A 14,685-nucleotide genomic window follows, 5' to 3' on the forward strand; every position below is an offset into this window, starting at 1 on the left:
CAGGGAAGGAAATCTGCCGTCCTTACCCGGTCTGACTTACTTGTGACTCCAGACACGCAGCAATGTGGTTGACTCTTGGTTGCCCCTCTGCATTGGCCTAACCAGTCACTCAGTTCAAAGGTCAATTAGGGATGGGTAACAAATGCTGTGACGCCCAGGAGGAAAGAATAAAGTAAAAAAACAAACCCTCCCCGTTCTTCTGTCTACGTGAAGACATTTTTTCTCCAAAAAATAAAGGTTTATTTGTCGGGACTTGTTCGTCCTGGCTTCTGTCCCTGGCACCTTTCGTCAGGCACGGTACCCACCTCAGCGTCTCCCCACCCTCTCTGCTTCTCTCCCCCACCCCACTTCCCCAACACCCACCTCTCTCCAAAGTCCTATTTTCCCCCCAACCCAGCGCCAGGCCAATTAAAATTTCACGCCTTCAGACTGGTCAATTTTTGTTAAGCAAGGGTAATTCAGGAATATGGAAGCAAAGTGGGCAGGTGGATTTGAGATACGGACGGTGCCATAATCTCATTGAATGGAGGGACAGGCTCAAGGGGACCAAAGGCCTCTTGTCCCTGGCCTTGACCCAAGTAGACATTACTGTTGGGAAATAGAACTGGAAAGTATCCTGATGGTGAGGTACCATCATTAAATATGCCACACTATACACCACAGATGTAAGTGAAACAAAATAGGTTCTAGAACTTTCCAGGAAGTCTCCTCAAAGCATTGATTGCTGTGCACCCCCTGCCCCCAGGGCCGGCTCAATCCTTTGGTCAAAACGGCAGATGTGACCCCAAATATATCAATGTGGCCGGATTCACATATTGGCACTAGAAAGGGCGCAGAGGAGATTTACCGGGATTTTGCCTGGGTTGGGGCGTATCAGCTGTGAAGAGGGGCTTGTTAGGCTGGAGTTGTACTCCTTGGAGCAGAGAAGGCTGAGGGGGGGAGGGACATGATCGAGGTACACAAAATTATGAGGGGGATATATATATAGGGGTGGTTAGCATCGCTGCCTCACAGCGCCAGGGACCCGGGTTCAATTCCGGCCTAGGGTGACTGTCTGTGCGGAGTCTGCACGTACTCCCCGTGTCTGCGTGGGTTTCCTCCGGGTGCTCCGGTTTCCTCCCACAGTCCAAAGATAGCATGTTAGGTGGATTGGCCATCCTGAATTAGTGTCCCGGGATGTACAGGTTAGGATACGGGATCGGGCGGTGGAGTGAGCCGAGGGAGGGTGCTCTTTCAGTGGGTCGGTGCAGACTTGATGGGTCTCCTTCTGCACTGTAGGAATTCTATGGTTCTATGATAGATAGGAAGATTCTTTTCCCCTTAGTAGAGGGGTCAATATCAGGGGTACATAGATTTAAGGAGGGGAGATTTAGAGGGGATTTGAGGAGAAGCCTTTTAACCCAGAGGGTGGTGGGAATCTGGAACTCGCTGCTTGAACGGGTGGTCGAGGCGAGAACCCTCACAGCGTTTGAGAAGCTTTAAGATGAAATGCCAGAGCGTACAAGTGCTGGTAAATGGGATGAGAATAGATAGGTGCTCGATGGCCGGCACAACCACGATGGGCCGAAGGGCAGCACTGCTCAATTTTACCCTCCTCCATCCCCCGGCCTCACTCAACTGGGATAGGGGAGAGTGTTGAGAGGAGGGGGGAGAATTAAAATAGGGTCCACGGGTACAGGTCAATTAATCACCCACTGGGGAGAGTCACGGCATGAAGAATTGTCCGCCGGATGAGATGTGGAGGGTGGGGAGGGTGGGTTGCCAGGGCAGGGGTTGGGGGGGGTGGGGGGTGGGTGCCGGCATCCACAGAACGGTGACCGCAGCCCCGGACCGAGTCAACAATTTTCAGTCGGCAAAACAAGCAGCACAAACTCTCCGAGGGATTACGCAAAAGTAAAACTGAAGAAGCATAATTCCTCGGAGGATCTAGGCAAGAAAAAACTGATGACAATGGACGCGGCGTATAAGTCGCGCAGGCATCTATTTATAATGCAGTCAGAGGGAGATGGAAGGTTCTGGTTCTGTGCTATTTTTGGGGGGGGGGGGCGAACAAAAGGTTTGCAGCAAATGCCACAGATCTTCAGGGAGCTGTCACAGTGACTCCGCAGCAACTGCACTGGCTCCAGGTTTACTTGGGCAATTATCATTTATTTGATTTCAGCGTCTTTCCGTACAAGCCTTGGGAGTGGGGAATGGGTGGAGCTACAAAATTGCATGACTTATCCCTACAGAGAATTTGACAGGCACTAGAGTGCACAGGAGAGGCTGTGAGAGCCTACCAGAAGAGCCCCCTGTTAAATCGTATTTTCAGCCCAGAAATAGGCCGCTCGGCCCAACTAGACTATGCTAGTGTTTATGCTTCACATGAGAATCCTCTCATCTTATTTGTCTAGCCCCATCAACATACCCCTCTATTCCATTCTTCCCCATATAGCTATCTTTTCAATAATTCCACGTTCTGCATCTCAACTACCCGGGTACAAGTTCCACATTCGACCGGTCCATATCCACCCACAAGCGTTTCAAGGTTAATGCAGCTCCGTAAATTAACAAAAGGGCTGACATTCATATGGCGCCTGCCATGAACAATTGCCCCAAGGTGTAATGCAAAGAACAAAGAAATGTACAGCACAGGAACAGGCCCTTCGGCCCTCCAAGCCCGTGCCGACCATGCTGCCCGACTAAACTACAATCTTCTACACTTCCTGGGTCCGTATCCTTCTATTCCCATCCTATTCATATATTTGTCAAGATGCCCCTTAAATGTCCCTATCGTCCCTGCTTCCACTACCTCCTCCGGTAGCGAGTTCCAGGCACCCACTACCCTCTGCGTAAAAAACTTGCCTCGTACATCTACTCTAAACCTTGCCCCTCTCACCTTAAACCTATGCCCCCTAGTAATTGACCCCTCTACCCTGGGGAAAAGCCTCTGACTATCCACTCTGTCTATGCCCCTCATAATTTTGTATACCTCTATCAGGTCTCCCCTCAACCTCCTTCGTTCCAGTGAGAACAAACCGAGTTTATTCAACCGCTCCTCATAGCTAATGCCCTCCATACCAGGCAACATTCTGGTAAATCTCTTCTGCACCCTCTCTAAAGCCTCCACATCCTTCTGGTAGTGTGGCGACCAGAATTGAACACTATACTCCAAGTGTGGCCTAACTAAGGTTCTATACAGCTGCAACATGACTTGCCAATTCTTATACTCAATGCCCCGGCCAATGAAGGCAAGCATGCCGTATGCCTTCTTGACTACCTTCTCCACCTGTGTTGCCCCTTTCAATGACCTGTAGACCTGTACTCCTAGATCTCTTTGACTTTCAATTCTCTTGAGGGTTCTACCATTCACTGTATAGTCCCTACCTGCATTAGACCTTCCAAAATGCATTACCTGACATTTGTCCGGATTAAACCCCATCTGCCATCTCTCCGTCCAAGTCTCCAGACAATCTAAATCCTGCTGTATCCTCCGACAGTCCTCATCGCTATCCGCAATTCCACCAACCTTTGTGTCGTCTGCAAACTTACTAATCAGACCAGTTACATTTTCCTCCAAATCATTTATATATACTACAAAGAGCAAAAGTCCCAGCACTGATCCCTGTGGAACACCACTGGTCACAGCCCTCCAATTAGAAAAGCATCCCTCCATTGCTACTCTCTGCCTTCTATGGCCTAGCCAGTTCTGTATCCACCTTGCCAGCTCACCCCTGATCCCGTGTGACTTCACCTTTTGTACTAGTCTACCATGAGGGACCTTGTCAAATCTTAGTGACCTCCTCGAAAAACTCTATCAAGTTAGTGAGACACGACCTCCCCTTCACAAAACCGTGCTGCCTCTCACTAATACGTCCATTTGCTTCCAAATGGGAGTAGATCCTGTCTCGAAGAATTCTCTCCAGTAATTTCCCTACCACTGAAGTAAGGCTCACCGGCCTGTAGTTCCCGGGATTATCCTTGCTACCCTTCTTAAACAGAGGAACAACATTGGCTATTCTCCAGTCCTCCGGGACATCCCCTGAAGACAGCGAGGATCCAAAGATTTCTGTCAAGGCCTCAGCAATTTCCTCTCCAGCCTCCTTCAGTATTCTGGGGTCGATCCCATCAGGCCCTGGGGACTTATCTACCTTAATATTTTTTAAGACACCAACACCTCGTCTTTTTGGATCACAATGTGACCCAGGCTATCTACACCCCCTTCTCCAGACTCAACATCTACCAATTCCTTCTCTTTGGTGAATACTGATGCAAAGTATTCATTTAGTACCTCGCCCATTTCCTCTGGCTCCACACATAGATTCCCTTGCCTATCCTTCAGTGGGCCAACCCTTTCCCTGGCTACCCTCTTGCTTTTTATGTACGTGTAAAAAGCCTTGGGATTTTCCTTAACCCTATTTGCCAATTACTTTTCGTGACCCCTTCTAGCCCTCCTGACTCCTTGCTTAAGTTCCTTCCTACTTTCCTTATATTCCACGCAGGCTTCGTCTGTTCCCAGCCTTTTAGCCCTGACAAATGCCTCCTTTTTCTTTTTGACGAGGCCTACAATATCATTCGTCATCCAAGGTTCCCGAAAATTGCCGTATTTATCTTTCTTCCTCACAGGAACATGCCTGTCCTGTATTCCTTTCAACTGACACTTGAAAGCCTCCCACATGTCAGATGTTGATTTGCCCTCAAACATCCGCCCCCAATCTATGTTCTTCAGTTCCCGCCTAATATTGTTATAATTAGCCTCCCCCAATTTAGCATATTCATCCTCGGACCACTCTTATCCTTGTCCACCAGTACTTTAAAACTTACTGAATTGTGATCACTGTTACCGAAATGCTCCCCTACTGAAACATCTACCGTCTGGCCGGGCTCATTCCCCAATACCAGGTCCAGTACCGCCCCTTCCCTAGTTGGACTGTCTACATATTGTTTTAAGAAGCCCTCCTGGATGCTCCTTACAAACTCTGCCCCGTCTAAGCCCCTGGCACTAAGTGAGTCCCAGTCAATGTTGGGGAAGTTGAAGTCTCCCATCACCACAACCCTGTTGTTTTTACTCTTTTCCAAAATCTGTCTACCTATCTGCTCCTCTATCTCCCGCTGGCTGTTGGGAGGCCTGTAGTATACCCCCAACATTGTGACTGCACCCTTCTTATTCCTGATCTCTACCCATATAGCCTCACTGCCCTCTGAGGTGTCCTCTCGCAGTACAGCTGTGATATTCTCCCGAACAAGTAGCGCAACTCCACCTCCCCTTTTACATCCCCCTCTATCCCACCTGAAACATCTAAATCCTGGAACGTTTAGCTGCCAATCCTGCCCTTCCCTCAACCAGGTCTCTGTAATGGCAACAACATCATAGTTCCAAGTACTAATCCAAGCTCTAAGTTCATTTGCCTTACCTGTAATGCTCCTTGCATTAAAACATATGCACTTCAGGCCACCAGACCCACTGTGTGCAGCAACTTCTCCCTGTCTGCTCTGCCTCAGAGCCACACTGTCCCTATTCCCTAGTTCTCCCTCAATGCTCTCACCTTCTGACCTATTGCTCCCGTGCCCACCCCCCTGCCATACTAGTTTAAACCCTCCCGTGTGACACTAGCAAACCTCGCGGCCAGGATATTTATGCCTCTCCGGTTTAGATGCAACCCGTCCTTCTTATACAGGTCACACCTGCCCCGGAAGAGCTCCCAGTGGTCCAGATAATGGAAACTCTCCCTCCTACACCAGCTGTTTAGCCACGTGTTTAGCTGCTCTATCTTCCTATTTCTAGCCTCACTGGCACGTGGCACAGGGAGTAATCCCGAGATTACAACCCTTGAGGTCCTGTCTTTTAACTTTCTGCCTAGCTCCCTGAACTCCTGCTGCAGGACCTCATGCCCCTTCCTGCCTATGTCGTTAGTACCAATATGTACAACGACCTCTGCCTGTTTGCCCTCCCCCTTCAGGATGCCCTCTACCCGTTCGGAGACATCCTGGACCCTGGCACCAGGGAGGCAACATACCATCCTGGAGTCTCTTTCACATCCACAGAAGCGCCTATCTGTGCCCCTGACTATAGAGTCCCCTATTACTATTACTCTTCTGCGCTTTGACCCTCCCTTCTGAACATCAGAGCCAGCCGTGGTGCCACTGCTCTGGCTGATGCTGTTTTCCCCTGATAGGCTATCCCCCCCGACAGTATCCAAAGGGGTATATCTGTTCGAGAGGGCGACAACCACAGGGGATTCCTGCACTGACTGCCTGCCCTTTCTGGTGGTCACCCATTTCTCTGCCTGCACCTTGGGTGTGACCACATTTACATAACTGCATTGAAAGTTGCTTTCTGAATTTTGTCCACTTGAGGCTACCATACACACATGTACCAGCAGAAGGAGTCTGCCAGGATGAGATTTTTATTTTTTAAAAGACTCCATGTTTAACGGATCGTGCATTTTCAAAATCCCTGCCGGGACATCTAACTCCTTCTGCACTGTGGAGGATGGGAAACCAAGAGGTCTGCAGGGGTTTTGGAAGGTGAGAGGTGTAGAATAAACTTGCATTTGCTTAGCACCTATCCCATCCTCCGAACATCCCAAGGTGCTTTTTGACCAATTAAGTATTTTTGAAGTGCAGCCCCTGGTGTAATGAGTGCACAGCAAGATCCCACAAGCGGTCAATGCAAAATACCAGGGGTCTCTTTTTCGAAAAGTGTCATGTGACCCTTCATAACCATCTGAGGCGGCAACTGGAGGCCTTGATTTAACTTCTCAACCATCAGGGTACAACTCTGACTGTGCAGTTTCACAGAGCTAATCGATAAGATGATCAAAGGCTCGGTCCGAGATTCGGGTCTTAAGGGCCATCTTAGAGGAATCGCAGAATCCCTACAATGCAGAAGGAGGCCATGCGGCCATTGAGTCTGCACTGATTCTCTGAAAGAGCACCCTGCCGAGGCCCACTCGCCCGCCCACCCTGTCCTATCCCCGCAACCTAGCCTGCACACCACTGGACTTGCAGGAGGAAACCGGAGCACCCGGAGGAAACCCACGCAGACACGGGGGAGAAATGCAGATTCCACACAGACAGTCACCTGAGGCTGGAATTGAACCCAGGTCCCTGGTGCTGTGAGGCAGCAGTGCTAACCACTGGGCCAACGTGCCGCCCACATAGGTACAAGGTTCCCCATTCTATCACGCCTGATTTCCTATGTCCTGGCTTTAGCAGCCATTCCCTCCGCTGTCTGGGGCCTTACGCGCTGGAATTCCTTGCCTAAACCTCCCCACCCCCCCTCTCTCCAACTCTTCACTTCCTGGCAGCACGGTGGCACAGTCCAAAAATGTGCAGGTTAGGTGGATTGGCCAGGCTAAATTGCCCCTTAGTGTCCAATAGGTTAGGTGGGGTTACGGGGATAGGGTCGGGGCCCCGGGCCTAGGTAGGGGGGGGGGGGGTAGAAACACCGGGTTCTCGGAGGGTTTTGCGGCTGGAAGAGGTGTCAGAGTTAGAGAGGAGGTGGGTCAGGAAGGGATCTGAAAGGCAATGATGGTCATTTCAAATCGCAGACGTTGTTGGATGTTGTTGGATTCAGTGTAGGTCAGCGAGCTCAGGGGTGATGGATGAACAGGGGATGGTGAGAGTTCAGGTCGTGGTTTAAGAAAGGATCACTCGCTCTCTGGACTCGTGCGTCGAAGGATGGACACTTTTGGGGAAGTACTGGAGAGCGTGGAAGGCCGACGTAGGCCAGACTGAGAAGATGGGAAGGCCAAGGGAGGGGTGAGGGTGAACGTAGCTTGCACCGAGGGGTGGGAATGTATGGAACAGGTTGGAAAGATATCCCGCCTTTCATGAACGCACTAAAAAGCACATTGCCCGATGGTTAACTCTTCACTGGTTTGTGGGAGTTGGCTGTGTGAAAATTGGCTACCCACACTCCCTACATTCCAAAAGCGACGACACGTCAAAAGCCCAAAGGTCACAAAGGAGACACTGCATGAACAGGAGCACTTTTACTCCTTTTGAGAAAATGAGCTGTCTTCTTTTAACACTATTTAGGGTTGTGTCACAATTCAGACAGGGTTACATTCTCCTCAAAGCGACAGGCCAGATTTGGCGAATTAGCCTAATCCTGTCACAATCCAGGCCAATTTGGAACAGAAGGGCTTTTCAGCACTCGCCCATTGTTCCCTCAAAGCTGTTAAGCGTCCTCCATTTCACATATGCTCGTGCCCACGTGCGGGAAAGCAAGCCACAAATCACCCAATAATGAATGCCTCTAAATGGCTGGTGTGCATTTCAGTTGCCAGGCATGTCAAATCCCCATTCTGCGCTCCCCAGTGACAGGATCCTCCCCGCTGTGAGTCAGCCTCGCAATTAGCTGCTCGAAGCGGCAGATGGGACCTCCGTCGGATCTGTTCCGGACTTCTGGATGCCAGTTAATTACAATCAGACGAAAATGGGTAGCTTGACCCGACTGTGTGCAATGTGGCTCCTCGGTCTGAGGGATGTTGTGCAGAACATAAATGTGATTTTTATTTTTTTTTGGCCTGGTTGCTCTGATTTCGAAGGAAAATGGGGAAGGGCGCAGACCGTGTTGTTTTTTCAACAAACAACAACCCCCCCCCCCCCCCCCCCCCCCCCCCACCCCCCCACCGCCCAAAACAAAAACAATTTGCATTTATATCGCGCCTTTCACAGCTTCGGGGTGTCCCAGACACTTAAACGCCAATTAATTACTCTCTTCAATGCAGGAAACAGCGCCGTCGACTTAATAATAATAACCTTTATTGTCACAAGTAGGCTTACATTAACACTGCAATGAAGTCACTGTGAAAATCCCCTAGTCGCCACACCCCGGCGCCTGTTCTGGTACACGGAGGGAGAATTCAGAATGTCCAATTCACCCAACAAGCACGTCTTTCGGGACTTGTGGGAGGAAACCGGAGCACCCGCAGGAAACCCACGCAGACACGGGGGAGAACGTGCAGACTCCGCACGGACAGTGACCCAAGCCGGGAGTCGAACCTGGGACCCTGGAGCTGTGACGCCACGGTGCCCACAAACAGCAATGGGCTAAGTGACCAGATAATCTGTTTCTAGGCGTAGGTTGGAGGACAAATGCTGGCCCAGGGCGCTGGGGAGAAGTCCCGTTCTCGCCTCCGAAATAGCGCCATAGTTACCTTTTTCCTTCAGCCAAGGGGTTTGATGCCTCAGCCTATCAACAGCACCTCTCTCTTTCCCCCCCCCCCCCCAACAGTGCTGCCTTCCCTCAGTGCCGCACTGGGAATGTTAGCCGGGCTCAAGCCCCCTGGAGTGCGATTTTGCACATCCCCAACCTTCGAGGTTCAGAGGGAGAGAGCTACTCACCGAGCCACAGGCCAACACCTTTAGTGGGTGACCTGAGAGAGAGAGAGAGAGTGGAGAGGCTCAGCATTTTCAGTTTGGACATCCCGGGACAGAATGATCCCACGGGGGGGTCCTTAGCTGCGAGGATTAAGAGAGAACGTGTGAGCGAGTATCCTCCGGCCCTGCGAGATAAGAGACATCTCCAGAGGGGTGGCATTTGATGTAGCGTCAACGCCAGGAAAAGGTTAAAGCAGTGCAAGAAAGGAAGTCTGACTAACAGAAATCACAAATGCCAGATGGGAGGGAGAGAGAGACCCCAAGGAATTCTTCACCTTTCAGCACAAAATACAGGGATGGGGGGGGGAGGGGGGGGTCATTTCAAGATTTTGTAAGTCAAGAAAGGTGTTACGCTAGCTGAACAGAGCCAGGAAATAGGAGGTAAAGAGCATCCCAAATTTAATCCTCATGCACTTGTCGTCGGAGTCAGGCAAGGGGCTATCGTGGACAATAAGTTGCCAAAGATAAGCTATGGAGCCTTGGAAGGGCCAACATTTTAGGCCATGGACTGGTGTTATTGGTCAATAAGACACTAGCTGGGCGATAGCTTCCCCATTATCTTCGTTCTGACAGGCAACCAGACAATAGGAGGAGCGATTGCATGCGGACGATTTAATTTATAGTGGATGCGGAATATAAACTCGCCAAAATGGCCGAAGTCTCTCCTCAGGGCGATCTTTAGCCTGCCCTCTTCTCCACCCAAGAGCCCCCAAACATTCTCTCCCCCCACCACCACCCCCATCATTTTTCAAGACCATCCTGCTTCACCCTCTTTTGATTTTTATCTTAAAGACGCGGTGGCCGGGTCTTTGACAGAGAAGATGTTCAGGAGGTTGCCATGGAGACACAGTTCCCTTAAGGTTAATTTACGAAACATTTTGTACCTCGTCTCGTGGGGGTGTAGCTGTAATGACAGCCTTAGTTCATAGCCTGCGCCTTTCTCTGTCATTTCATGTGCGCTGGATTAACCGTGGATCCCTCCAAGAAGCCAGTTTGTCTGACAGATGGAGGAGCTGCGTTATTGCCATGGCAAAAATTAGCTTCAGAATTCTCCTGGGACGGGGATGGCTTGTGTAGTGAATGTGAGAGGGATTATGGGTAGGTCACTGCAGCAAGACTCCGCTACACAATCTGTTCTGTGTAGCAGGCAATTAATGGCTTGTTTTAACAGGATCAGGAGCATCAACTGAAAAAGAGATTCCATAACCTATTTTTCTCAATATGTAGTAATGGAGCGTGAGGCTTTCATTCGGATTTAGCCGAGGCTTTTTAAAATTTGAACGGATGGTTGTAACAATTAGCCTGAGCAGCTTGCAGTTGGCAATGGATTCAAATGGCTCCAAATCCTTTGGTTCAAAAACATTCCCAGTGATGTCGAGGTGGACCGGCCGAGAGGAGGGGCAGACTGGAGGGGCTGAAGGGCCAGCTCCAGTTCCGGTGACGCTGTTATACAGCCGGCAAAGCCCACTGGGCTCATCCTCGTGTAGGCCAAACCAGACCACCCCCCCTCAACGCAACATTCAGCAGTCTCTTAAACAACACAAGGCCAATGCCTCAGTTCCAAGCGTTGGCCGCTTTGTCTGATATCGGTCACGAATGGCCCTTTCTTCGCCATTCACCTACGCCACCAGTCCATGGCCTTAAAAAGGTGACCTCTCAAGGCTTAAGGACAGCACGTTAATGTAGCCGACATTCGACCGTTGCATCGCCAAAACCTTACGGTCTTGCACCCATCAGGCCTAACTCAAGAAACCGCGTTTCAGACCGATCACAAGAATTTCTAACCGCAGGAGAAATGGCTCCCCCTTTGCTTTCCCCATGGCAACGCCTCGGCCAATCAGAGTCGACTTGCCAACTGATCAGCTCCTGCGGTATAAATTGTTGTGAGCTTTTGAAATTTGGCATTCTTGCATTTGGCCTGATGCGTGGAAGATGAAAAGCTTCGGCAGCACCTTCCTTTCTTTTCAGCCACACAGCGGTCAGGCGAGTCAATCATCTGCGAGCTTGCAGACGCGGGTGGAAACTTTAGAGGCAGGGATAATTGGACCAGGGTGTGTGGTCTAATGTGATAACTCACGGGCAGAAGCCCTCCCTCTGGCACAGCATCTTAGAAACTGAACGCACCGTTCTCAGTAAAAGCCCAGGATCAACGAAAATTCCATCTTTTGCCTTCCTGCACTTTTGAACCAGCCGCATTTTTGAATGCCACCATTTCCACCTTCTAGGTTTCCTACGCCCGGCCCAGCTCCGCGTCCATTCGAGATGCCAACCTGTACGTCAGTGGGCTCCCTAAGACCATGAGCCAGAAAGAGATGGAGCAACTCTTCTCCCAGTACGGCAGAATCATCACCTCACGCATCCTCGTCGACCAAGTTACAGGTAAGGCGCACGTTGCCAGGTTGCCAGTCCGACAGCAGAATTTGAGGTGGTTAATCCTCAGCGCCGTACATGAGACATCCCTAGTCAAGGACAGGGGAAGGGCCATTGATTCAGTCTAACCGGTGCACCGTGCTACCATAGTACGATGCACTTGGCAAACCCCGAGCGACCTATAGAGTATTAACGGGCCCCCCAGCAAATCCTGAACCTAACTGATCAACGTAACCCTTCTAAATTCTGACAATAGATCTCTTGTTCAAAATACGATGTCCGTTACAGCTGTCATGGATTCAGTGGCCTTCTTTGGTCTGTAATGATTCTATGAGCCGAATTTCAGCCACAGAGGATATTTCCCCACTTCCCCGACGTTTAAGACACCACGGGCGCACACAATTTTCCCTCAGGGTGGGGTCTGTTGGTACACCGTTCTGGGATAACGTCATGACCACCATCCCTGGGAGCAGATTCCAGATGGCCACAGGGGCGGGCGCGTCCTGAGGTGAGTTGTTTAGAAGTCCCGCCTCGCTTCTCATGAACTTTGTTCCAGTCATAATAAAAACAGAAAGGCTTGCAGCCCTCACACGACCCTACCCCTTCCGCCTACTCCCCACTGCCCCTCATATCTTCCATGCCAAACTCAAGCTTCCCCCCCCCCCACCCAACCCACCTCCCTCACCCAGCCACCCCCTATTGCCTTTGGGTGTACACCTGAACTCATGATGCACGTTTGGTTCTAGGTCCAGACCAATAAAAGCACCAGCTCAGCAGGGGGTTCTGTTTTGACAGCTGAATTTTTTTTTTGATTGACATCCTTCAGTGGTTATGATAAGTTGTTCTTTATTCTGATCTCTTTTGTCAATGTCTCAATGATCTTTTTTTTTAATAAACATTTTATTGAGGTATTTTTGGTATTGTAACAACAACAAAATAAACAATGTGGGCGAAATTGTCAATGCCGGGTCGGAGAATCGCCGGGGGCTGGCGTGAATCCCGCCCCCGCCGGTTGCCGAAGTCTCCGGCACCGGAGATTCGGCGGGGGCGGGAATCGCGCCGCGCCGGTTGGCGGGCCCCCCCCCCCGCTCGATTCTCCGACCCGGATGGGCCGAAGTCCCGCCGATAAATTGCCTGTCCCGCCGGCGTAAATTGAACCACCTACCTTACCGGCGGGACAAGGCGGCGCGGGCGGGCTCCGGGGTCCTGGGGGTGGCGCGGGGCGATCTGGCCCCGGGGGTGCCCCCACGGTGGCCTGACCCACGATCGGGGCCCACCGATCCGCGGGCGGGCCTGTGCCGTGGGGGCACTCTTTCCCTTCCGCCTCCGCCAAGGTCTCCACCATGGCGGAGGCGAAAGAGACTCCCTCCACTGCGCATGCGTGGGAAACTGTCAGCTGACGCTCTCGGGCATGCGCCGCCCCGAGATGTCATTTCCGCGCCAGCTGGCGGGGCAACAAAGGCCTTTTCCGCCATCTGGCGGGGCGGAAATCCCTCCGGCATCGGCCTAGCCCCTCAATGTTGGGGCTCGGCCCCCAATGATGCGGAGCATTCCGCACCTTTGGGACGGCGCGATGCCTGTCTGATTGGCGCCGTTTTGGGCGCCAGTCGGCGGACATCGCGCCGTTTCCGGAGAATTTCGCCCTGTACATGAAATTATACACATAGTGCAAATGCCATCTCCCTCCCTTACAGGTCCCACCTTTGTTAACCCCCTACTCTAAGCTAAACTAAGCCCCCCCCCCCCCCCCCCCCCCCCCCGTGCTGACGATTAATTTTCCGTGAAGAAGTTGACGAACGGTTGCCACCTCCGGGCGAACCCTAACAGTGACCCTCTCAAGGCGAACTTGATTTTCTCCAAACAGAGAAAGCTAGCCATGTCCGATAGCCAGGTCTCCGACTTCGGGGGCTTTGAGTCCCTCCAAGCTAATAGTATCCCTCTCCGGGTTACCATAGAACATAGAACATAGAATATTACAGCGCAGTACAGGCCCTTTGGCCCTCGATGTTGCGCCGACCTGTGAAGCCACTCTAAAGCCCATCTATACTATTCCCTTATCATCCATATGTCTAGCCAATGACCATTTGAATGCCCTTAGTGTTGGCGAGTCCACTACTGTTGCAGGCAGGGCGTTCCATGCCCTTACTACTCTCTGAGTAAAGAACCTACCTCTGACATCAGTCCTATATCTAGCTCCCCTCAATTTAAAGCTATGTCCCCTCGTGCTAGACATCACCATCCGAGGAAAAAGGCTCTCACTGTCCACCCTATCCAATCCTCTGATCATCTTGTATGCCTCAATTAAGTCACCTCTTAACCTTCTTCTCTCTAACAAAAACAGCCTCAAGTCCCTCAGCCTTTCCTCATAAGATCTTCCCTCCATACCAGGCAACATTCTGGTAAATCTCCTCTGCACCCTTTCCAATGCTTCCACATCCTTCCTATAATGCGGTGACCAGAATTGCATGCAATACTCCAAATGCGGCCGCACCAGAGTTTTGTACAGCTGCAACATGACCTCATGGCTCCGAAACTCAATCCCTCCGCCAATAAACGCTAACACACCATACGCCTTCTTAACAACCCTCTCAACCTGGGTGGCAACTTTCAGGGATCTATGTACATGGACACCGAGATCTCTCTGCTCATCCACACTGCCAACAATCTTACCATTAGCCCAGTACTCTGTCTTCCTGTTATTCCTTCCAAAATGAATCATCTCACACTTTTCTGCATTAAACACCATTTGTCACCTCTCAGCCCAGCGCTGCAGCTTATCTATGTCCCTCTGTAACTTGTAACATCCTTCCGCACTGTCCACAACTCCACCGACTTTAGTGTCATCTGCAAATTTACTCACCCATCCTTCTACGCCCTCCTCCAGGTCATTTATAAAAATTACAAACAGCAGTGGCCCCAAAACAGATCCTTGTGGCACACCACTTG

The 14,685-nt window shown here is 51.0% G+C and overlaps 1 protein-coding gene across 10 annotated transcripts in view; it reads left to right on the forward strand.

The window, feature by feature from the left end:
* The window catches only part of LOC140403268 (ELAV-like protein 2), a 258,076-nt gene that overhangs the window by 198,325 nt on the left and 45,066 nt on the right, over positions 1-14,685 (forward strand). For all 10 annotated transcript variants that reach the window (XM_072491048.1, XM_072491044.1, XM_072491045.1 and 7 more), the window contains one exon: positions 11,595-11,748. In XM_072491048.1, coding sequence (XP_072347149.1) covers positions 11,595-11,748 — 154 coding nt within the window. The remainder of the gene's footprint in view (positions 1-11,594; positions 11,749-14,685) is intronic.

This window comes from Scyliorhinus torazame, chromosome 27 (genome assembly GCF_047496885.1).
Source record: "Scyliorhinus torazame isolate Kashiwa2021f chromosome 27, sScyTor2.1, whole genome shotgun sequence".
NCBI classification, from domain to species: Eukaryota; Metazoa; Chordata; class Chondrichthyes; order Carcharhiniformes; family Scyliorhinidae; genus Scyliorhinus; species Scyliorhinus torazame.